Source organism: Camelina sativa, chromosome 6 (genome assembly GCF_000633955.1).
Source record: "Camelina sativa cultivar DH55 chromosome 6, Cs, whole genome shotgun sequence".
In the NCBI taxonomy this organism is placed as follows: Eukaryota; Viridiplantae; Streptophyta; class Magnoliopsida; order Brassicales; family Brassicaceae; genus Camelina; species Camelina sativa.
Window position 1 is genome coordinate 2,918,695 of NC_025690.1, and position 25,029 is coordinate 2,943,723.

At 42.6% G+C, this 25,029-nt stretch overlaps 4 protein-coding genes across 5 annotated transcripts; 1 reads left to right on the top strand and 3 right to left on the bottom strand.

Annotated features, from left to right (window-relative positions):
- Window positions 3,862-5,031, bottom strand: LOC104793900 (putative F-box protein At4g10190). The gene has a single exon (XM_010520322.1). The coding sequence runs from the start codon at window positions 5,029-5,031 to the stop codon at window positions 3,862-3,864; it is 1,170 nt and encodes a 389-aa protein (XP_010518624.1).
- LOC104790230 (peroxiredoxin Q, chloroplastic) lies at window positions 5,472-7,065 on the top strand. Of its 2 annotated transcripts, none has more exons than XM_010515936.2 (4): window positions 5,472-5,766; window positions 6,263-6,400; window positions 6,494-6,583; window positions 6,670-7,065. In XM_010515936.2, exons 1-4 carry the CDS (start codon window positions 5,560-5,562, stop codon window positions 6,886-6,888), a joined length of 654 nt encoding a protein of 217 aa, XP_010514238.1. In that variant the 5' UTR covers window positions 5,472-5,559; the 3' UTR covers window positions 6,889-7,065. The 2 variants fall into 2 exon arrangements, with proteins under 2 accessions (XP_010514238.1, XP_010514237.1); XM_010515935.2 differs by having other exon boundaries at window positions 5,485-5,766; window positions 6,260-6,400.
- On the bottom strand, window positions 14,598-17,903 carry LOC104790231. The gene is made up of 3 exons (XM_010515937.2): window positions 17,456-17,903; window positions 15,062-15,208; window positions 14,598-14,979 (listed from the first exon to the last, which is right to left on the bottom strand). Exons 1-3 carry the CDS (start codon window positions 17,763-17,765, stop codon window positions 14,615-14,617), a joined length of 822 nt encoding a protein of 273 aa, XP_010514239.1. The 5' UTR covers window positions 17,766-17,903; the 3' UTR covers window positions 14,598-14,614.
- LOC104793902 lies at window positions 23,017-24,135 on the bottom strand. Its single transcript, XM_010520323.1, has 3 exons — window positions 24,088-24,135; window positions 23,372-23,815; window positions 23,017-23,286 (listed from the first exon to the last, which is right to left on the bottom strand). Exons 1-3 carry the CDS (start codon window positions 24,133-24,135, stop codon window positions 23,017-23,019), a joined length of 762 nt encoding a protein of 253 aa, XP_010518625.1.

A 25,029-nucleotide genomic window follows, 5' to 3' on the forward strand; every position in this document is an offset into this window, starting at 1 on the left:
CCCAGTGTCGGATCCAGATTGACGAGAAACCGAAGTGTCGTTGGCGAGCGATGGCGTTGGTGTCTCTGTTGAAGAATTCCCTTGCAGGTGAGAACCAGAGCTTGCGGGTTCCGACGAAGAGAGTGATATGAGTGGCGGTTGTGGTGGGGAAGGTGATGGTGGGATGGATGGGGATAGGAGTATAGGAATTACCGATGAGGAAGGTTGTGGTTGAAGAGGTTCTGGGTGTGATTGTGGTTGTAAGGATTTGAAGGTCTGGAATGGGAATACAGTTTCATCGAATTTGACATATCTGGAGATGTATATGCGACCATTGTTGGGTTGAAGGCAAAGATATGCACTATGGGTTTGGGAATAGCCGATGAAGACACACGGCGTTGATCAATCTTCAAGTTTGTTGGTGGTGTAAGGGCGAAGCCATGGGAAGCAGAGGCACCCGAAGACTCGTAGTTTATCATAGTTTGGTGAAGTACCAAACAATTTGTAAAAAGGAGACTTCATTGTGATCACCGGCGTGGGAAGACGGTTAATGAGATATGTGGCAATGGCAAAGGCATAGGACCAATAGGTTTTGGGAAGACCGGCATGCGTAAGTAAGGTAAGGCCTGTCTCGACAATGTGACGATGCTTTCTTTCGGAGATACCATTGTGTTCCGGCGTGTGTGGTGGTGTGGTGAGGTGAGAAATACTAGAGTCAGCGAGATAGGTGCGGTGAGCAATAAAATCGCCTCCATTGTCGGAGTAGAGTGTTCCAATGCGTGTTGAGAAGCGATTTTCAACGAGGACTTTGAAGGATTTGAAAGTTTCACAAACTTGGGACTTAAGTTTGAGAGGGTATATCCATGTATATCGGCTGAAATGATCTACTAGCACAAGATAGTATTTATAATTATCAATGGAGATAGTTGGTGAACTCCATAGATCAGTGAAAATGTGTTCCAAGGGACGAGAAGAGGTTATAGATGTTTGGTGAAAAGGTAAATTGTGGGATTTATTGATACAACAGTCGGGACACAAAGTTTTTGATGAAGCTTTATTATTGCAAGATAAAAGAAACTGAGAAACAACTTGTTTTGTGATAGATAGAGAAGGGTGGACAAGCCGATGATGCCAGTCAGTGATAGAGAGATGTGGTGTGGTGGAAGTAAAGAAGGATTGAAAGATGGTCGGAGAGGTTGGCCACTCATATAGTTCTCCCCTAATCCTGCCTTGGATTAAGGGAACCCCCGAGCTGAGATCCTTCACCTGAAAATAGGTAGGGAAAAAATGAACTGAGACTTGGTTGTTATTGCACAGGCAATATACAGAGATCAAATTTTTCTGTATATTTGGAACACACAAGACATTATTAAGAGATAAAGGGTGAGAGTTTGATGGTAGAGTAAGAGAACCAGTGTGGGTGATGGAGAGACCAGATCCATCACCAATGAGAACTGAATCCTCGCCATTGTAGGGTTGATGCAAAGCCAGATTGTGAAGATCACTTGTAAGGTGATAAGTGGACCCACTTTCCATGACCCATGGATTTGAAGGAACAGCAAGATTGGCACGAGGTTGCCATGGACGAAATGGTGACGGAAGAATGCCAGGCTGAGTGAAAGAATGTTGCTGTTGGAGGTGGGTGCATCGTTTGGCACTATGACCAAACACTCCGCAGAGTTGACACTTGCCTTGATAACCTCTGGTTAGGCGATTGTCTGGACGTGAGGGTTGATATTGCTGCTTGTTGTTGTTGTGCCAGTGCTGAGATTTTTGAGGTTGAAACTTCCCAGTGGTGGATCTCTGTCGAGAGGTGGCAACATGAGCAGAAGCGGGCCCAATGGACGGCGTGGACAAGGATAGAGCAAGAATTTTAGCTTCCTTGTTGATGATTTTTTCATGGACTTCAATGATAGAGGGAGGAGTGTCGTGACCTTCCACTTGATCAACGACAGACTTGTAGTCTTCGGGTAAACCAGCAAAGATGAACTCAAGTTGCTCCTCATGGGCAAGAGGCTTGCCAAGAAGAGCAAGTTGATCAAAGTGTGTCGTCAGCGTCTGCATATCTCATCAACGGTTTTGTCACCTTTGGAAGTTTGTTTGATCTACAAACGAAGTTGTTGAAGGTGGCCCCAACTTGGATTGGCATAGGTGGATGAAATTGTTTTCCACATTTCAGCAGCAGATTTCGTTTTAGAAACCAGAGGTTGAAGAGCAGGAGAAAGAGTGCCAAGGAGACCACTATATATAAGCTTGCCATGGCGCCTCCAGGTCGAGTAAGCTGGATTCGGTGTTGGCGGGTCGGTGGAGGTGAGTGTCTGATCCAGTGGGGTTTTGGAACCGTCAATGTAGCTAGCAAGATCGTAGCCATCAAGAAGAGAGTGAACTTGAAGACTCCACGTGATGTAGTTGGTAGAGGTAAGTTTGGTGATATTCATCATATTGATGTTAAGAAGACCTTGAGTGGTGTCAACCGTTTCAGCAGCAGCAGCCATGGAGAAAGAGGAAAGAGAAGGAAGGAGAAGAGGAGAAAGAACAAAGAAAAGAGGAGACGGCTAGGAAAATAAAAAAATGTAGGGTATCGATTATAGCTCTGATACCATGTAAAGAATGTGTTTTCGATATATTTCATGAGTGTTGTACAAAGATGTATTTATACAAGAGGAACTAGGAGGAGTGTAGGTTTAGCTAATTACAATAGTTTCCTTAAGTATACATAATCAGAATATATGATATGATATGATATGATATTGAGAATCACAATCATATCACTATCATATCTCTAATAACCAATACCAGTGACGACACTTATGTTTGTCAACTGTGATATTTAGATGTTGAATGATCCTAAAACTTGTTGATTTATAGGGGAGTTGGCTTGGATATTCCCTATAATGTATAGGTCTTTGTTGATTTATTCAAAGGAACCATTCTAAAACTAGAGAGAATGATATGAATATTTGAGTTGCCTTGATAGGTTGGCAAAAAAACCGTAATCCGAAAAACCAAACCAAAATAAATGGTTTGGTTATAAAGTTTAGTCTAAAATCCATATGGTTGTCATATTGATCCATATTTGATATGAAAGGATCTCACTTGTAAAACCAGAGAGAATGATATGAAGGACCTAAGTATGGAAACCGTTCTAAGTTCTAATAGGAAAAAGGAAATAGATCAGAGAAAAGTCAAGTACAAAAAGATCTAAGCTATCCCTTCATAGTTTCATACATACATCTATTTGACTGTTCACATTTGTGACTGTTGAGCATGATGACCGTTTTTGAAGAAGGTGATTTCATTGGTAAACTAGGATCTCCTGTCATCTTCAAATGCTCACGTCGTTTGGAGGTAGGTATCCAATGGACTACCTGTTTAAGTGACTCCTCTTCCATTGTTGTAATTCCATCAGTGTTGCTGTTTAATGAACGTTGTGTGTGTGTCCCTTTCCTTCACTTTGGTGGTATTCAGTGATGTCTACATGCTTCAATTTAATGGCCAATGGATAACAATATTGTAAAATAAGTGACAATGTGTATCAAATGGGCATGAAGCTCAATCTGTAATTCTAGAACAAAAGCTAGGATGTCTAAGTTTTAGGATCATTCAACATCTATCACAGTTGACAAACATAAGCGTCGTCCACTGGTCTTGATGGTTTATATAAACGACATCAGAATAACTTTTGATGATCAAGACAAATGTATGCTCGATCGTTTAGCAAAACAAAACCAACATTACTATAATTATAGAGTAGCAAACTGTAACTTTAATCAAATATCACGAACACCATGGATATATATATATATATATATAATTAATGCATAAACTGGTGTCACAATATTACAAGTCATGTGATTAGTGCTTTCCTTGCGCCTGACCTAATTAAGAACCTTGTGGGATTTGAGCTAAAGTTGGAACATAACAGACGAGTAAGCATTTAGATCCTGCATCATGATGATCCACTCCCATGTGTTTATCCTTTCCGACAATGTGTAAGAAGCTGTTTGAGTTCTGTTGTTTACAGGGACACAGTAACATGTTATTCTCCCGATCGGCCAAGAAATTCATCCCACTACATAATATAAGAAACTGGCTATAAAAAGATTGTTTCACTGTTAGGAACTTGCTCCATGACATGGCTCCGCTACTCTCAATCTTAGTTGCCATCCATACATGTGTATCGTATAGCCCACGTACATCTCTCATAGCTAACAGACAAAGTCTTTGCTCTTGTCTAGTAACTGATAAAGCCATAGGTACATAAGAAAAATCATCAACTGGAAGAGACGCACTTTGGAATCTCTCTGTCGAGAAATCAAAACTCAGTAAGATATCCTTTTGCGAGTCTGGAATATGACGGGAGCCTCGAATATGACTGGAGGCAAGCCAGTAAGTATTTCTGTTCACAGATATGCCACGATGGTTCAACCAGTGAATGGACCAGTCGCTAGTCTCACCCACAATCCTCCAAGAATCAGAGGTAAAGTCATAGATTTCGTACTCAACTAGGCATTTTTCAAGTATACCATTTCCATATTGACGAATCCTCAAGATTTTGTACTTGTTGGAGGAGGAGGATTTACCGAGAGCGTAGTAATTAGATTTCTTGAAGGAATGACCTACGGGGTTGTTCATCCATCTGGTTTCACGTGAACATGGATTCCAAAGCACAAGTCTATCGTCCTTGGTGGTGCATAGCAATAAGCCGTCGCAGTGAAATACTTCGCTTATATCGACTTCTTTAGGAGAAGTAGAAAGAGGATCTTTGAGACTTAATTGACTTGTTAACCTTACAACGTTGTTGTCGCTGTGAACTCCATTGAGATCAATGCTCGCTAAATAAACCCTAAAACCAATCAATATGATGATCTGAGACTTGGCAAGTCTCTTATCTTTTTTTATAAGAACGTTCCATCCTTTTGAGGTACATCGGAGTCGTGCCAGACAAGCCTCCGGAAACCTGTAGAGTGTCTTTACCAGCAAATCCTCCGGAAGATCTACTATTGACGACGCGTTATGCGCTGCATCAACTATGTTTTTCGTCTTCATCATCTTTATAGAGACCAGAGTCTCCTCCTCTTAAATAATCACTCTTTAAGCAGAGAGTTGATGAGACCGTGCAGCAAAAGTTTTTAAATTGGTTGCTCAGATATAAAAACACTAGTAGTAATCTAGTATTGTTTATGTGACTCTGTGTGCCTCACCGATTCACCTTCTATCGTGGGCTATTGTGGGGCTGCAATACTATAAATACTATAATAGGTAATTTGGGTCTTTGATAAGGTTTTGTTACGGCAATACTTTAAACATTTGAGAAGAGAGCTATGTGTTAAGAGCGATGATTAATGAAAAGCAGAAGAAGACAACTATAGTCACTTTTGTTTTTACATTTGTTTCTAAAACGGCGCCGTAGTATGTGATGCTGTGGTGTTGTGGTGTGGGCCTCTCGTTTCACAGGGGAGAGAGAAAAATCTTATCTCTGTGGACTGTGGTGTGTGATGATGTTTCTCTATCTTTCATCTTCTTGTTTTGCACTTCAAAAGTGGGTGAGAGACGTCCGTTCAGGTAGAATAAGAAAAAATGGCTGCTTGTTCTTCCTCTTTCACTTTCTGTAACCGCAACACATTTCACTCTCCTGTCCCTCAGAGAAAGACCCTTGTGACCAAAACCCAATTCTCAGTTCCAACCAAATCTTCAGAATCTAACTTCTTTGGCTCCAGACTCTCCCACTCCTCTTATCTCTCTCCACTCTCTTCATCTTCTCTCAAATGCTCAATCTTTGCCAAGGTACATTTCGTTAATCTTGCATTGATAATAGATTGTTTGCTACAATTAGGCTAATAACTATAGTTCTTGGAATTCTCTTTTATATGCTATGTGTGTGATTTAAGTGGTTACTGTACGATTATATAAATCAAAATTCTCGGTTCTGCATGCTACTGAAAAGAGATTCTTTAGATGTAAACTGAAACCTATTTGTGGTTGAAAACACTACAAGAGTATTTTTGGGTCTGAATTTGAATGTTATGATGATAGATTCAGGAATGTTGCTTGCTCTCGATGTAAGTGCAGAGAAACTTGTAATTTGTGTTTGTTCTAGAAACTTTACATCTTCACAACATACCTTAAATCAAGCCAATGCCATAATGCTCCTGAATATGTATTCATTTTTCTATTTTATACTCATCAAAGACACATTTGACTTCAACTCACAGCAGGTTAACAAGGGACATTTTTTAACTCTCTTTTAAGTCTTCTCTTTGTGATGTTTTGTGGACAGCAGGTTAACAAGGGACAGGCTGCACCAGACTTCACGTTAAAGGATCAGAACGGAAAGCCGGTGAGCCTCAAAAAGTACAAAGGGAAGCCTGTTGTTCTCTACTTCTACCCTGCAGATGAAACCCCTGGCTGCACCAAACAGGTCTTTTAATTTTCACTTACGTGTCTCTTTTTCCGCATTCATTGTGCTTGTTTGGTGTTGTTAAACGTAATTGATTTTATATGTATGCAACAGGCTTGTGCGTTCAGAGACTCTTATGAGAAATTCAAGAAGGCCGGTGCAGAGGTCATTGGCATAAGTGGTGATGACTCTGCTTCTCACAAGGTACACAACATCAAAATCTCTTGATTTTTTTAATAGACCCCATTTCACTTCCCGGGGTTTTAATGAGGGTGTGGGACTTTGAACAGGCGTTTGCGAGCAAATACAAACTACCGTACATATTGTTGAGTGACGAAGGAAATAAGGTGAGAAAAGATTGGGGCGTGCCTGGAGACTTGTTTGGAGCATTGCCAGGGAGACAGACTTACGTTCTTGACAAAAACGGTGTTGTTCAGCTCATCTACAACAACCAGTTCCAGCCTGAGAAACACATCGACGAGACCTTGAAGTTCCTCAAAGCTGCTTGATCATTCTCTCTACCTCTTCTTCTTCTTCTTCTTCTTCTTTCATGAATCTCTCATGTCTGGCTCCATGACCTTCCTATATGGTTTCTGTTGATTATAAATTTTCAATAATACAAAGTTAAATGAGTTGGTTTATGGTCTGGTACAAAGATCGCAACCGGAGAAGGATTCAAGAGTTCATGGTCAGAGTTTGTTGGTTATAACTTGTTGAGGTCTGCCTTTGTGGCTATGTGTATATTTGAGTCTCTCGTTCTCATTGTGTACGCATCTACTCTCTCTATCTCTCTCTCTCTTTCTCTTGTTTCCTTTAACACTCCACTGTAGTGAATTATTTTGTAACTTGATAAGAAGTCAACTCTATATTGACTAAGAATACAGGTTACACGATCAATCGTAGAGCTCACTCTCGACCTTGATCTCTCGTCAATGGTGCATTCACCAATTGACCATGAACAGGGAGGAGTCCTTGAACACAAACAAACTCGCACCAGTCTGTTACACTTTACCATGATTCACACTTAATTGGATAAAGCTTTTTCGTCTCTCTATCTCCTCTATTTTATACTCTTACAATTCTGTTATAACTCTTCTTCTTCATTCCTTTATGCTTCATACCCCCTTCGCTTTGATAAAGCTTCTTCGTCTCTCTATCTTCTATCTGGCAAAGATTCTTAGTGGAGTGTAAAATACTTCTCACAAGTCTACGTTCTGTCTAGACTTGTGAAATACTTCAGATACGGAGTCGTGTGGTCCGTATCAGCGGTGTATACCATCCACATATCCTCATCGAAAGTGATATCTCCTGCCGTCGCCGTTAACACCAGATGTTCAGGCTTTTCGTTCTTTCTCTTGCAATCTCTCGCAATGTGCCCTCTTTCTCCACATTGATGGCATTGCTCTCTAACTCCACCACATGGATAACAGTCTTGTTGGTTGTGATCGTACTTCTTGCCAAACCACACCACATCTGCTCAGACTTTTCTTTCTCAAGACTTGTGTACAACTTCTTCAACTCTGTAATCGTATACTCCACAGGACGATCTCCAAACATCTCCAAAACCCAGATCAGATCTTCAAGAGTCATATCAGGGAGACTCATGATCTCATCAACCACAGGAAAAGCCTCATCGTATGGCCAAGCAAGCGAGGTCAAGAGCTTCGTGATAACTTCATCATCCGATTTCGGATTCCCCCAACGGCGAAACTCGTCGACGACATCCATCACTCTGTTCAAGTACAAATCCATCGGCTCTCCGTCATACATTGTGAGATCTTTGAATGTCTTCTCTAACTTAGGACTCTTGGCTTCGTCGTTACTGATTTTGAGCATATCCCAAAGACCCTTGGCCGAAGAAGCAACCGAGAAAGTCTTCCTGAAAACGGAATCTGGGAGAGAAGATTGCAGTATCTTTAGCGCTTTCTGGTCTTTTATCGCACGGTTTCGCCATTGTGCAAGTTCTTCGACCTTCATAGTCTCCGATAACTCTGGAAACTCTTTTGGATCTGGAGGGACTCCGTTAGCAACGACATTCCAAAGTCCACTCTGCACTAGTCTTTTTTTCACCGTCGGAGCCCAATCATCGTAGTTCAGGTCATCGGAAACTGCGTTTTCTTTATTCGCCGCCGCCATCGCCGCAAGAAACCCCTTTATTCTCTCTCTGTATATTCTATTCTCTCTTGGAACAAGGAAAGCGAATAAAGTTTTCTACACGATGACATAAGACATAAACCGTAAACCCTAATTCACCACATGAGCACCGGCTCGGTTTTGGTTATCTTCGTGGTTCGGTTTAACGCAATTAGAGACTTCGGTCTAATTCGGCTTAGTTCCTTCAAAATGCTAGAATCGGTTCTGGTTTCGATATGTAATCGGGATAAGTTATTGTTAAGAGAAATCAATTAATTTTGGTCAAGTCTGGTTTAATTTAGGTTGGTTTATCCGGTTAAGTACGTCTCTCCACAGCAATGGTTGATCAAGAAGAAGAGTTGGTGATGGTTTTTTTTTTTGGAAATTAATCAAAGCAAGATGAATGCAACAAAACTTGACAAAAACTTACATAATAGTTTTTGAAAGTAACATCAATGCCAAGCCGTCCTAGATAGGTAAAAATACCAGACGAACCCAGGATGGGTTAAACGAACAAACGAAACAAACACAAACCACATAAAAGACATGTCCACCTTACAACGTTACGAGTTGTTAAGTCTACTACTACCAGATTTTACACAAAAGTGAACAACTAAGTGGTGGTGAGATTACCTTCAATCACTTGGAAACGCAGAAAAAACCCTCTCTCTTCCGCAATGGCTTCCCCAAGTAGTTTCCTATTCGGATCCTTAATAATGAACTTCATCACGTTTCCGTCTCCTTCCATGATCGCTGAATAGCCTATTGATGTCAGCTGAGGAACACTCAAGGCGTTCATGACCATCTTGGGAACATAAAGCACATTCTTGATCGTCTTCACCCCTTTCTTGGTCATGATCTTGACATCTCCTCTCCCTTCTGCCATGGTGAAGCCGGCAATGGCAAGTTTCACCCTCGCCCTGTGAGTTCTGTCCAGAGTGGTGAAAAACCTCAAATGTGGAGTCATGTGATTCGTGGTAATTGTTAGGGGTGGATTTCACCCCAACAACAGGCCCAATCTAGAAAAGGCCCAAGGAAATTAATAGGTCGAGCAGGGTATTTTGGTCTTTTCAGATGATGAACCGACACAGGAATCTATAAATAGTGAATATACAGCGTACGGTGAAAGGACACAAAAAACGAAGAAGGAATTCGTTCAAGAGAACAGGTTCTCGCAGTACCGATTCGACGAGCTCTCAGCTTGATAATTGTTTCCTTCTCATCGTTTTATAGCTCGTAGTTATTACTTGTAGCCTGACTTATTCATATATAAAAGAGAATTTCGACCCTCCAAACACCGAACTAAAACTCTCTAATTGTACCGATCTGTACATCAACAATTTGGCGCACCAGATAGGGGGAGCCAAGTCGAGATTCTCTTTGAAAGTTTGAAAAACGGACCTACAACAGATACGCGAGATGACCATAGCCACAAAGGAAGGGAGCAAGGAAGCCGGATCATCAGGGGGAACAACAACCCCGGCAGCGGATCAAGTAGGACAGGCGGTCCTCCCGACCCCAGAAGCTCCAAGAAAGGCTGCTACAGCAGAGAGTCCAGAAGCGTTCGTCATCGCAAGCAATCTAGCGAGCCCGACGATCATAGAACCGATTCTGAACCCAGCGCAACTCGCCCTAATCAATAACCAGCCCGTCTCAAACATAGACGAGCTATTCCGCGGGATCTTAGCACGCCTCAACCAACAGGAACAGCGAACCAACACTCGATTGGACGCATTAACCACAACACATGACGGATCCCAGGAGGAAATCAACCATCTCCAGGCCATCCGTCAAGGTTTGACGAATCTTTTCTCGGCAGGAATGATGCCAAGGCCGTCTGCAGGAACTGGCGGACCCGAGCGCGACCCTAACCCGCGTATCGTTGAACAGAGCGACAACGCCAAGGATGCCGAGCTGAAGCAAATTAGGGAAAAAATGCAAGAAATGGAGACTATATTTCATAAAGCGACGAGTAGAACACCAGAGGTAGATCTCATGCTCGAGGCAACTCAGCGAACCCCATTCTCGATAAGGCTTGCAACCACACCAGTAAAGCGAGCGGTCAAGCCAAGGCTAGGTTACTACGACGGGACAGCCGGCCCCCGAGACTTTCTGCTCACTTTCGGGGTAGCACTCGGCCCTATGCAGTTCAGCCCAACAGAATACGATGTTGGAGCATGCCAAGTCTTTGCCGAGCACTTGACCGGGGCAGCGTTGAGTTGGTTTTCGCGGCTCCCATCCAGGTCGATTGATAGTATCAAGGAACTGATAACAGAGTTTTTAAAGCAGTTTTCCGTTTTGATGGAAAACAAGAACTCCCATGCCGACCTAGACGCACTAACCCAAGGGCGAAACGAATCACTCCGATCTTTCATTGGCCGTTTTAAGGAAGTCGTCGTTAACGTCTCGATTCCAAACACCGCTGCTATCGTCGCATTCAAAAACGCGTTGTGGTACGAAACCCGGTTTAAAAAAGAGCTGTCCTTGACCCATGTCGAAACCATAGCCAACGCATTACTGCGAGCTGCGAAGCATATAGAAGTCGAAGAAGAAGAGGTGGTCAACGCAAAGAAGCATGCCACAGAAACAAGCGTCGCAGCCAAGCCACCGACGGTCGCAGCTCCAAAGGTTGAACAGGTCAAGCCACGCCAGCACTTCTCCTGAAACCCAGACCGAACTCGCCGAACCTTCGCAATCGGCGAAAATAAGTATATCAGAAAGGAAAAAGGTGATAGTAGTGCAGCTCAATACTGCGACTACCATCAGAGTAACACACATTCAATCGAGGAGTGTCGTTACCTCCAAACGATCCTGATGGAGCGGTACAAAAAGGGTGCAATAATTGTCGAGTCTGATAGAAGCAAGACGACCCAACCCGGAAAAACTGATTCCAAGCAAGCTGAAAATATCGCCCGGAAGTTTGTAAAAGATTCCAAAGCACTCGATGACCAGAGCGGCGACGAGGCAGAGACGTTAAACAACGACAATCATGAAAAACGACCGCGCACAGATCATCAGCCGGAGCAAAAAAGAGGGAGGGATGCAACATGAGGACTTCCCGGAAGGTCACCCATCCTAGTACTACTCTTGCCCAAGCACGCTTAACTGCGGAGTTCTGCGGAGCAATAAGAAATTGGGATCGCCGCTGTCAAGCACCCCGGATAAGGCCGCGCTACTAAATCCCCAGGTCGGCATTCGAAGGTTCGTCAAAATGCAGGCCGCCAATGGTCGTTTGCAAGATGCGACATGAATCCGTCAACTCTTCCAGCCTGTCCATTGGGACGGCAACACCCCTGGAGACCATCTTCTCGAGGTAGGCGCAGGCCCCCTCAACACGACTACTCTCGCAGAAGAAGTGATCGGTACTCTCAAGCTGATTAATGTACTGCTGCAACACGTCAACCCTAGTAGCAATGGGTCCAAGGTTGCCCTCCTCAAGATCGGGAACCACCGCTTCGTTCAGTAACGCCTTGCAACGAGAACGCTCCTCGAGTAGTCGGTCCCATCTCCATTTGGGTACGAACAGCCCCTCATCGATCAGAACCTCGAGATGCTCCACAATCCCACTTACACGACAAAACTGTAAAAGACGCTCGAGCTGTCGACGACTCGCCACGACATAATTTCACAGCCGTTGAATTCGGGCATGATAATACTCCAGTTCCGAACGAATCACATCTTCTGATCGAACAGCGAGCTGTTCCCGCGCCCCCCCTCAACCAAGCCGACCTCGTCGTTACAGGCATTGCAACGTGTTTTCCCTAAACAAATAGAGGAGATGCAATAAATTGCGCCCCTTGGAAAACACATCTATTAAATGACCCCATGCGTTACCAAAAAAAAAAAAAAAAAAAAAAAAAAAAAAAACTAAAAGAANTCATTTCTTATAAAATGTTGTGTGTGATCTAAGGTATGTGGCAATAGATAAAGAACGTAGTAAGAACCTATGGTATTACTTTGTGGAATCAGAGAGAAATGCTTCAACAGATCCAGTTGTGCTTTGGCTTAATGGTGGTCCAGGTTGCTCTAGCATGGACGGATTTGTCTACGAGCATGGTAAGCTTTACATAGCTTCTCTTGTGTTGAAAGAGAGATATATAACTAGAGATATAGGGTCCAAGTGTGGTTTCAATTCCATATATTAACTATATTGAATTGTTCAATACTATTGCAGGTCCATTCAATTTCAATCCAAAAAAGAAAAATGGAGATCTTCTACATCTCAATCCTTATAGTTGGTCCAAGGTGGAAAACAAAAACAACATTGACATACTAAAAAAAAAAAAAAAAAAAAAAAAAAAAAAAAAAATTGGTCCGAACTTACGCATCTGAATAATTAAACCAAGTTGGTTACTCACACATTCATGGGTAAGCTGACCATCGCGTGTCGCACTGATAATAAAAAAGCCGAGTCGCTATTCGCACATTCATGGGTAAGCCGACCATCGCGTGTCGCACCTATATACAAAAATGCCGAGTTGCTACTCGCACATTCATGGGTAATCCGACCACCGCGTGCCGCACCTATATACAAAAACGCCGAGTTGCTACTCGCACATTCATGGGTAAGCTGACCATCGCGTGTCGCACTGATATAAAAAAAAAAGGCGCATCGCTACTCGCACATTCATGGGTAAACCGACCATCGCATATCGCACTGATATGAAAAAAAAAAAAGCCGAATCGTTACTCACACATTCATGGGTAAGCCGATCCCAACCAAAGGGAAAAGAAATAACGCTTTCCTCCAACGACCTTGCTTTTGCAAAGCGACGCAACGATCTCGGTCGATCCCAAGTAAGAGCCTGAATTATATGAACGCGACACGAGAAAGGTTCGCACTTTTAAAGAAATAGCATGAAGAAATTTTAGAGGCAAGAGGTCGGTACGAGCTAAGCAGAAATAAGAAGTCTATGGTAAAAGAAGGTCTTCAATGCAAAAAAAAAAAAATAACCAACCAAGTTCCAACAAAAGAAAACAACAATGCCGTATCGGCCCAACTTCCGCTACATCACGGGAATAAGTTCAAAAGAGAGGTTCAGTCAAAAAAAAGAAAAAATTCAAGTAGCGACGAGACCACCCACGGGGGAGTTGTCGCCGACCCCCGGAACATTTGGCTCAACCGACGGAGCGACCGTCGAATCATTTGGCACAGGAGGAGCATCACCATCCATCGAGCGAGCTGGTGTCGGAGGAACGGCATTTTTTTCTTCGGCTTGCCCACCCTCACTGAACGCACGCTCCGACCTGTTATCCACGCCTCCTTCGTCCTCGGCAAAAATGGAGGAAATGTCGAAAGCCTTTAGCTCGGCCGCCACAGTAGCAATCCTCTCTTGTACTCCATCAGCCAGAAGAGAGATCTGGCCATCGGCAACCAAAGCCTCAAGCATCTGAGCATTCCCCAAGGCCTGATTGTACTCGAGCAACTTTGGGCGAGACGCTTCAATAGCTTCCGCTTGAGCCTTGTGCCAATCCAAAATCTTCTGGGCACGATCGGCAACTCTACGATAAGCCATTATCTTCTGATACCGACCGAAGCTACGACGACGAGCCCTAAGCCTCGTCGTCTCGGCGTCCAGAGCACTCCGAAGTTGGGCACAGGATGCTTCTGCCATGTTGAGCTTCGACACGAGGGCAGCATGTCCAGAATTTGCCGCATCTCGCTGAAGCACCAACTCGGAAATTTTGCTGTTCAACCTCTAGTTCGAACGATACGTCTCTTCGAGCTGAGCTTTGAGCTTTTTGAATTGCTCGACTGAGGGACCTGAAGGCACCAAAGAAACAGCAGACTCCAGGTCGTACACACGCCTCTCGTAGCCAAATGCAAGACAGTTGATGCGACCTATGAGCTGAAACAACCATGAATCATAAACGGGAACTTAAGTAAAAAATAGTAATAAAATCAATTGATGAACTGCGAATCTCGAAGGTGGTATTCGCCACATCAATGATCTTGTCGCCCTCCTTCATCCTCTCGATCGGTATCAGACGACCTGGCCCAAAATGGATCTTGCGAAACAGCTGAGTGCATGCCTCCGAGTCATTTGGGAAAGCCCGGGTCACCGACGTGTGCGAAAAATCCCACCAATAATCCGCGGTCCTCTACCGCTTCGACGGATCCGATCGATCTAGACATCGATCTGTCCTCTTCTGCGAGGAGTGCTCCTTCCGACGGCTGGAGTCACCCGCAGGCTTTTCCCCTTGGGAATCAGCTCCTGCGGGAAGAGCTAGGAGATTCGGTGGGAGGGGAGATGAGCACGGCACCGGCCTTTTGCCAGCTCGAATCTCAGCCACACGCGAATCGCGTGAAGCTGGAGGAGATCTTCGCGACGAGTCAAACCCAGAAGGACGAGTCTCGGGTTGGACCTCAAGACGAGGAGGTGGAGAAGGTGCAGGCGGACTGGATGCTTGACGATAGCGAGCCGACACATTGGGAACATCCAAGTTAAGTCTCCCCATCGTGTTAGCTGCACAAAAATCAAGTTGTTTAAAAAAAAAGAGGGGAAAGAGGTCGTCAATGAACCCAAAAAAAAAAAAAGTGCGACTTACCTGTCGGTCGAGGAGCTTGTTGTTTTCTAGGACAACCTCCTTTCCTCTGTAAAGCGCTTGGCCAAATATACGGACCCACTGCACGTATCGCTTCAATATCAACTCGAAACGCAGGAGGATACGGAAGAAAGCACCGCGGTATGACAACTGCAAAGAAGCGAACGGGGTAAGTGACAAAAAATATGAAGGACGAAAACAATTGACAAAGAAAGATGAACTACGAGGTGAAAGGTTCCACCCAGAAAATAAAGGGATCGCAGGATCCTCGACGACCCCCAGAACCACTTTTAAGAAAAAATAAGATCCTTCCCAGTTGTGGCTCTTCCCTTTCGCCCCTTCAACAAGCAGAGGGGGTCGCGAACTGACATAATAAACTCCAAGTTTCTTGATTTTGTCAGACGTTGTCAGTTCTTCGGAATGATCGACCGAAAGCCGAACCCCCGCTCTCTTTGCCAGGATCAAGATACCTACCGCGTTCCGGAACATAGCCGGAGCGAACTGAAAAATCACCATTTTGCGCTTAGCAAAATACGACATCAAAAAAGAGGGAAGGGGAAAAGTAACGCCACACTCTGTGAAGAGCTTCTCCGAAAGACAGATAAACCCTTCGGGAACATCCCAAGGACGCTGCTCACGCCCGGGGATAATAATAACCAGATCGACCATGATTTTGCCGATCTGAACCGACACGCAGGCCGAGTCGCGCTTTGAAGAAGATGAGGGAACAAAAGAGAGAGCAGACGTTTTAGTTCCAGAGGGGTCGGCAGCCGATGGGTGAGATCGGTGCTCGATGATGCGACTTGTCGGAACGATAGGCTCGTCAAAATCTTCTTTGATGAGAGAAGGGATCTGGCATGGAAGGGCTGACGAGCTCAGAACTGTCGCGTCGGAAAAGATGCGACGGTGGAGTTTGGCCAAATATGTTGCGTCAGAGTCAGACGACGATCCCGAGGAAACGTCGTTATTCGTCGGAGATCTCGCTATACGACGATCCAATCTAGTCGAACCACTAGAATCAGGCAAGGTGTTCTGACGAAGATGGCTCGTCGCCGAAGAATCAGACAAAGTGGACCGGGGGGAGGCCATAGTCTCAAGAAAAACAATAATAGACGAGCTAGAAGACGATAGAAGAGAGTACCTGAGACGACGGGCTGAGGAAACGACCAATGGAGAAAAATGAAGCCAAAATGAGGAATGGGGGAGTATTTATAGGGTTGAAGGGAAGATTCCTGAAGAAATCATCATTACAACTCGAAGATCGAAGTGACATTACAACTTTCGGATGTCACGCGCGTCAATATAAACGCGTGACGATGCGACCGTGTTTTTCGGAAAACGGGAAAGCCCACGCGGGACTCTCCAATTTCCCGATATTTGTCTGCAAACCCTTCAAGTATCGTCATTTGCCGACCTCGAATCAGCTCGTCGGCGACCATCGCGTGTCATCTCGTCGTTGAAGACAAAGGAACGCCGACCTCGGATCAACTCGTCGTTAAAGACAAAGGTTCGAAGCTTATGCGACAGCCGGAGAATCACTGGAGGACACAAAGTTCTTCGCATAACTACGAACTGAAAATGGGGGAGAATACTGTTAGGGGTGGATTTCATCCCAACAACAGGCTCAGTCTAGAAAAGGCCCAAGGAAATTAATAGGTCGAGCAGGGTATTTTGGTCTTTTCAGATGATGAACCGACACAGGAATCAATAAATAGTGAATATACAACGTACGGTGAAAGGATACGAAAAACGGGGAAGGAATTCGTACAAGAGAACAGGTTCTAGCAGTACTGATTCGACGAGCTCTCAGCTTGATAATTGTTTCCTTCTCGTCGTTTTATAGCTCGTAGTTATTACTTGTAACCCGACTTATTCATATATAAAAGAGAACTTCGAATCTCCAAACACCGAACTAAAACTCTCTAATTGTACCGATCTGGACATCAACTGTAGTGGTGTGTATCATCCACATATCCTCATCATACTTGAAATCTCCTACAGTCAACGAGAACAAGAGATACTCATCTTCGACTTCTTCTCCTCCTCCGTCCTCATCACCTCTTCTCTGTTTAGACTGCTTCGACTCAAACGAATCTTTCAACATTTGGCCGACGGCTTTCCCTGGTAACGATCCACACTGATAGAAAAACTCGAGAAAATCGTTAAGACTCGTCTTCTTCAGATTTATGTATCTCTTCATGAGCGGAGCAACGGAGACAAACGAAGTTGAGAGCGAGCCTAAAACCTTGGTGATAACCTCATAATCAGCTATCTCATTTTCCAAATCACGCGACTCTTGGACGAGATCCATAACCCTATCTAAGTAGGAATCAAGCGTTTCTTCTTTATCCATACTAAGTTGTTCGAATTGCTTCTCTAACCTAATAAGTTCGTTACCTTTATCGAGCAGATCCCAAACATCTTTGGCCGACGAAGCCGAGAGAGTCTTCTTGAAAACTGAGTCTGTGAGTGAAGATTGCAAGATCTGGAGCGCTCTCATGTCTTTCACGGCGAGATCTCTCCATTTCGAAAGCTCTTCCGGTTGAATCTTCGCCGCTAGCTCTGGATTCTTCGTTGGATCTGGCGGGATTCTGTTTTCGACGACATCCCAAAGTCCTTTCTCCGTTAGTGTAGCTTTCACGATCGGAGCCCAGGTTTCGTAGTTGAGGTCATCGGAAACAGCGTCTTGTATCTTCGTCGCCGTCATAGCTAGCAAGTGATTAAATGTCACGATTTGGGGGACAGCGAATAAACAATTCGCCTCACACCAACACTTTTCTATTTATATAATTAGTGACTGTGACACACTACCACAAACCCTACTAAAGTAGTCCAATTTACAATTCGAGTGAGTTCTGTTGATGGTTTATAATTGTGATTAGAAATTTACAATTAACCACAATCTATTTTGGTTTTATCTAGAATTAGTCCACGTTTGAACCATTAACAAAACTTAACAAAAGCATTGCATAGTGAATAAACAAATATAGGTTTTTGTAAACAAACATTAATGCCAAAAGCCGTCCAAGATTAAAAAAGACCACAAAGATTATAATTCAGACTACACTACCAGAATATGAATTAAAATGAACAAACTGAAAACAGAATAACACCAAACTTGAATACGTCCACCAATACGAGTTAGGTTCACTACCAAAGTGAACAGAGTAGGCTCATTAAGAGGTGAGATTACCTTCAATCACCTTCAAACGAAGAGCAGGTCCTCTCTCGTCCCACACAGTATCCCCAAACACTGCCCCAGTCCGATCGAGAAAAATACATTCGTTCGGTTTTGTTATTGTCGAATAGCCTCTTGCTAGCATCAGATCAATACTCAGCACGTTTCTGTTCAACTCGGGAACGTAAAGCACATTCTTGATCGTCTTCTTCTTCCCATCCTTCATCATGATCTTCACATCTCCACTTCCTTCAACCTTGAGAACCTTCCCGTTTGCCAATCCAACCTTAGCCTTGTCTCTTCTGTCTAAAGTGGTGAAGTACTTCTCATACGGAGTCATATGATTCGTGGTACCATTAGCGTATATCATCCACATATCCTCATCATAACTGAATCTACCAGAGAAAACGTCGTCCTCTGCTATCATAAGGTAATCAGCTCTGATTTCTTCTTCTTCCTTGTCAGCTTCTGTGGCGGCCACTTGTTCTTGCTGAATCTTTCTCTTGCAATCACTTGCATAGTGACCTCGTTCTCCACATTGAAAGCACTCGCCTTTCCTCGGCTTACCTCTCCCCGACCTCGCCCTAGAGTTGAAATAACACTCTTCTAGGTTGTGGTTGTTCTTCTTGCACAAGTCACACCACTTACGAACAGGCTTCGAGTTATTAAGACACATATCTTTCAACATTAGAAGAACAAACTCCTCAGCAACAGAATCATATATATCAAAAAACTCAACAAGACTTTCAAGAGGCATGTTCTCCATCACTTCCATGTTCTCTTCCGGAATCGGAGCTACGACACTATACGGCCTCGCTAGCGAACTCAAGAACTTTTTGTTAACCTCATACTTAGATTTCTCAATGTTCAAACGACGAAACTGTTCAAGGACTTTCTCAACTCTATCTAAGTATAGTTCAAGTGTTTCTCCTTCGACCATACTAAGTTGTTCGAACTCCTTCTCTAATATACTTAGTATCCCTCTCATGGTTACCTTTGAGCAGATCCCAAACATCTTTGGCAGAAGAAGCAGAGAGAGTCTTCTTAAAAGCCGATTTTGGAAGAGAAGATTGCAATACCTGGAGGGCTTTCGTGTCTTTCACCACGAGATCTCTCCATTTCGAAAGTTCTTCCGGTTGAATCGTCGCCGCTACTTGTGGAATCTTCGTCGGATCCGGTGGGACTCCGTTTTGGACAACATCCCAAAGTCCTTCTCCGTTAGTGTAGCTTTCGTCTTTGGAGCCCATGTTTCGTAGTCCAAGTCAACCGAGAACTTCGCTGCCGCCATAGCCGTAACAGTTTAGGGTAAATGGTTTCTATAAACTTTTAGTTTTCTCTTAGAGAAAGAGAAAGCGAGTAAACTATATTATTCCCTCACACGAGCATTTTCTATTTTATATACCATAAAATTGCATTTTGAAACCACCGCCAATGAAACGTTTCAAATTCAGAAACGGTTTTGATTCAGTTTTAATGCGATTTGGAGAATCTTTTTTACTATTTTCTATTTTCTCACACGAGCAAGTTCTATTTTCTCTTTTGCTTTTAATATCTATGTTGTAGCGGAAGTCCTTTGGTGACTATATCAGCAAACTGCAGTGATGAAGGAACATGGAGAATCTTCACTTGACCCATATCCACCTTTTCACGGTCAAAATGAAGATCGATCTCTATATGTTTAGTTCTCTGATGTTGAACTGGATTGGTAGAGAGATAGACTGCACTGATATTGTCACAATAGACCAATGTAGCTGTTCGAATTGGTATGTGCATTTCCAGTAGGAGATTGCGGATCCAACAAGTTTCAGCTACAACATTAGCGACCCCTTTGTACTCTGACTCGGTGCTAGAACGAGATATTGTTTGTTGTCGTTTGGAGGACCAGGATATTAAGTTCTCTCCTAGATAAACACAAGAACCCGATGTTGACCGTCTTGTGTCCAAGCACCCTACCCAATCTGAGTCTGTATAAGCTATTAGAGAACCGATGTTACCTCTGTATAGTTGAAGACCATGACTGCGAGTCCATTGAAGGTAACGGATAATACGTTTTAATGCCTGAAAATGAGGCATCGAGGATCATGCATAAACAAGCACACTTGCTGGACTGCATAACTGATGTCAGGCCTTGTAAATGTGAGATATTGCAGAGCCCCCGCCAAGCTTCGATACTCTGTTGGATTTTATCTTTTCTCCACATTCACCGGTGAGTTTTGAGTTGACATCTACCGGTGTAGCGGTCGGCTTACAGTCCTGCATCTTTGCCTTTGCTATGATCTCGTTTGTGTAATGCGACTGAGAGAGGAGCATCCCAGCCTTGTTGTACTCTGCTTTTACACCAAGAAAGTAACTTAATCTGCCACCATCTGTAATTGGGAACTCACCTTTGAGTGACTATGTGATATCATCTATCAGCGCCTGTCTTGATGCAGTAAGAATGATGTCATCGACATATAGGAGGAGGTAAGCCATGTCATTCCCTTTTTTGTAAACAAATAGAGAATTGTCACTTTTGCTCATACTGAATCCTATCTTGGACATAAATCCTTTAAATCTTGCATTCCAAGCCCTTGGAGCTTGTTTGAGACCGTAGATAGCCTTGTTTAATTTGCAAACATGATGAGGATTGTTCTTATCCACAAAACCTGGGGGTTGATGCATGTAGATTGTTTCTTCTAGATTTCCATGCAAGAATGCATTCTTGACATCAAGTTGTTTTGTGCCCCAACCTTTTGCTATTGCAACATGTACTGACCGAATAGTTGCAGGTTTCACTACCGGTGCAAACGTTTCAAAGTAGTCAACTCCTTCTTCTTGCGTTTTACCATTGGCTATCAAACGAGCTTTGTATCTGGTCAGATTTCCATCTGTATCATGTTTATGCTTAAACAACCACATATAGTTGACAATGTTAGCATCTCTAGGTGGTGGTACCAAGTTCCAGGTCATATTTTTAATTTGAGCATCATATTCATCAGTCACTGATGGGTTCCAGTTAGGATCAGATAAAGCTTGTTTGTGAGATTTGGGAAGAGGTGATATATTTGTGGTTGTGAGAAGGGAGATTGGCTGCTTTGTTTTTCTAGTTCCTGTTTTACTTCTAGTGGTCATCGGGTGGCAAAGAGCTTGCTACACCGGAGCAATGACCGCATCAGGAGGATTGTTTTGAGTAACAGCAGGAACTAGAGGTTGAGGTGGTGGAGGTGTTTGAGGTTGGATATTTGTTTGGAGAATATTTTTGAAAATTGCAGAAGGCTCATCAACCTGATAAAGAAAGTCATAAGCAGTGTGAATTTGACTCTCTTTTGTCGATGCTGGGAAAATAGATTCATCAAAGATAACATGCCTTGATATTATGATTTTGTTTGTTTTGATATCTAGACATATATATCCTCGATATTGGAGGGGATAACCAAGAAAGATACAAGGTGAGGATCTTGGTGAGAGCTTGTGTTTGGTGGAATTGTTTAAGTTTGGATAGCATAAGCAACCAAAAATTCTCAAATGATCATATGTTGGTTCTTTCTTGAACATAATGGAAAATGGAGTTTGAAATTTAACGGTGGAACTAGGCAGAATATTCAACAAATGAACTGTTGTATGAAGAGCCTCAGCCCAGAAGGATGGTGAAAGTTGAGCTTGGAAGAGCAAGGTTCGAATGGTGTTATTGATCGTTCTGATCATTCGTTCTGACTTACCATTCTGTTGGGAAGTATATGGGCAAGAAAAACGAATTGTAATACCATTATTGTCAAAGTGATTACTGAAATATGCATTTGAGTATTCACCACCATTGTCACATTGAAAAGACTTTATGGATGTATTGAACTGTGTTTTGACATAGGTAGAAAAGTGAAAAAAATTTGTGAAAACTTCACTTTTTCTACGAAGTGGATACACCCATAGAAAATGAGAAAATCATCAAGGAAAATGACATAGTAACGAAGGACACCAAGACTAGGAACATGGGAGGTCCAAACATCAGAATGTATAAGCTCAAATGGTTTAGAAGAAACAGAATTTGATTTATGAAAAAGAAGTTTTACATGTTTCCCCAATTGACAAACATTACAAGATGATGGTAAGCTAGTCTTATTACAAACAAATTTATTTGAAGACAGCAGATATTTGAGTGTCTCGGTGTTGGTGTGACTGAGCCTCATGTGCCATATAGAAGGAGAAACAGCTAGACATGTAGAGGGAGAGCTTGTTTTATTGAAAGGATGAAATGGATAAAGATCTCCAGTACTATCACTGCGGAGCAGAGGTGTCCGTGTGAATAGATCCTTCACAAGAAAACCAAATGGGTCACATTCGACTGAACAAGCATTGTCTGTTGTAAATCTCTGAACAGAGATAAGATTTTTGATAATATTTGGAGTTATGAGGATATTTTTTAGAGTTAGAGGACGAGAACAAGTGGGAAGGGTGGTGTGACCAGAAAGAGAGACAAGAATGGTTGAACCGTTACCAACAATGACTGACTTAGTGGTGTTCAAATTAAAAACAGAGTTGAGAGTACTTGGTGTGGAGGCTAAATGAGCCGTAGCATCGGTGTCCATGTACCAGTAAGGGTCATGGTGTTGAAAGCTTGAGAGAAGTCTCGAGTCGGCTGCAGGTCAGCATTGTGTGCTTCAGCATTGTTGTTGCTTGTTGACTTCGGAGCTGGTCCTAGCAGTCCTCGATTCTGAACATTTGGAGAGTATTGTCCCCATGGTGCAAACAGAGGTTGCTGCCAAGGATTGTATGGATTTGGCCAGTATGATCCCCAGGTCGGAAACTATTGTCGCTGTTGTTGCAGAGGGAGAGAGTTTTGTTGCTGAAAATTGTTACGACCTTTGTTGTTGAAGCGATTCTTTCGATGCCATGGACGGTTGTTCCTTTGTTGAGTCTGATTCTGCTGATTTTGGGATGTGTTGGTTGTGGTGACCAAAGCTGTAGGAGAGGAGGCATGAGCTGTGTGTGAAGCAATGACCTTGTGAGCTTTCTTCAAGCGACTCTCTTCCTCTTGGAGCATGGACTTGGCATCGTCAATAGATGGAAACGGCTTCTGATGTTTAATAACATTAATAATGTTATCAAATTTTTCATTGAGTCCATTCAGCATGTACATCACTAGATTGCGATCATTTGACCGGAGTATCCAGATTGGAGAGAAGATCTGCCAACGATTTGAGAGATTGGCAATAAGTTAGAATTGACTGATCGCCTATCTCCATGGTTCGCAGCTCATTATCAATCTGCATAACTCTCGCATCTTTGTTGTTACGGAATTGATTTTCGATGCGAAGCCAAATGTCTCTTGCAGTGCCACCGGTTTTGAACGATGATTTGAAGAGCGGCTGGGCAAGTGTTCCATAGATCCACAACTTGACCAGTCCATCACGTTTCAGCCATTGTTGATCATCAGCGTTTGCAGGAGCAGAGGAACCATCAACATGTCCTAAGACATCGAAGGTGAGATAATGAGTGAGAAAGAGTTCTCTCCAGGCATCATAGTTGTGATCATCTAAGTCAAGAATCAGTGGAATGTGCGATTTGATGTTGGTAACTCCAAACGCACTTTCAGTTGGAACAGCCTTGAAAAGACGAAGAAGGGAAAAGATAGATTGAAGAAAATATGAAAGAATAAAGAAAGAGTTTTAGATGAGAAGAGAGAAGAGAAAAAATTTGAGAGTTATATTAACTTGGCTCTGATACCATGAAAATCTTTGTATTTTCTTGCCGATTTATAATCGAGATTACAATGTATATAAAGACTGAGAAGTTACAAACGAGACTAAACTCCTATAAAGTTGAACTCCCAAGAATAATGCAGAGGATCTGCAGAGGATCTCTAACAAGTATTGACCAAGTTTGAAGGAGAGTTTTGAGGAGGACCAAAGTCATATTCATTCATTGACATGTGAGTATGAAAGTTTCATTGAGATACATAAATAATTTAACATCATACAAATTCTATAGCCAATAGGAGAGATACCTCTCAAATTCCTCATTAGAAATTATTATTTAAAATCTAGTGGTAGTCGTTAACATCTATAAAGTTGGCGTAAATATATAGATGTCTGATTAAGTAAATACATGCAAGTTTAAACGAAACTGGTTTCTCGGGTACGGGATCGTATACATCAAATTTTAATGCAACAATTGTAGTTTTAAATCATGCACAAGATAGATACCAAATACATGGGAAAAGAAAAAAAGAGACAAGGCAACAAGTTAAAGAAATTGTTGAAGTTGTATGTTTAAAGTTTAAACCTTTTAAGGTTCTTGCTTCTTTAGATAAATTCTAGATAGAGTTAATCATGTCTTAAGATGATGGATAGTTATTTTGGGGGTCAATGTTGGTGTAAGCCTGTAAGGAGCATTGAAAACCGGGACTACTCTGATTTTCTTCTGCAACGTACAGGTTCTTGGGATAGTAGTGTTACTTACATAATTTTTTCTTTTTATTTTATTGATTTCTAGCTAAACAAACCCTATTTACACGCAAGAGGTAGGTTGTCTTGGCCGACTTTTAGGCCATCTCTATTGCAAAGTTCACACTTCTCAATGGATATTTCATCACGAATCTTTTCCTTAAATCTTTTATTAATAAGTAGAAATCTTTTAAATTTTAAAACACTTTAAAGTTTAAACATTTTTCTACCATTAGCTTTATATATTAAAAACATTGTCAAACAGACCTTATTTGAAATTCTTTCTCCACTTCCTTTTAGAATGTATGCTATGTTCTTGACAAAAAAAAAAAAAAAAAAAAAAAAAAAAAAAAAAAAAAAAAAAAAAAAAAAAA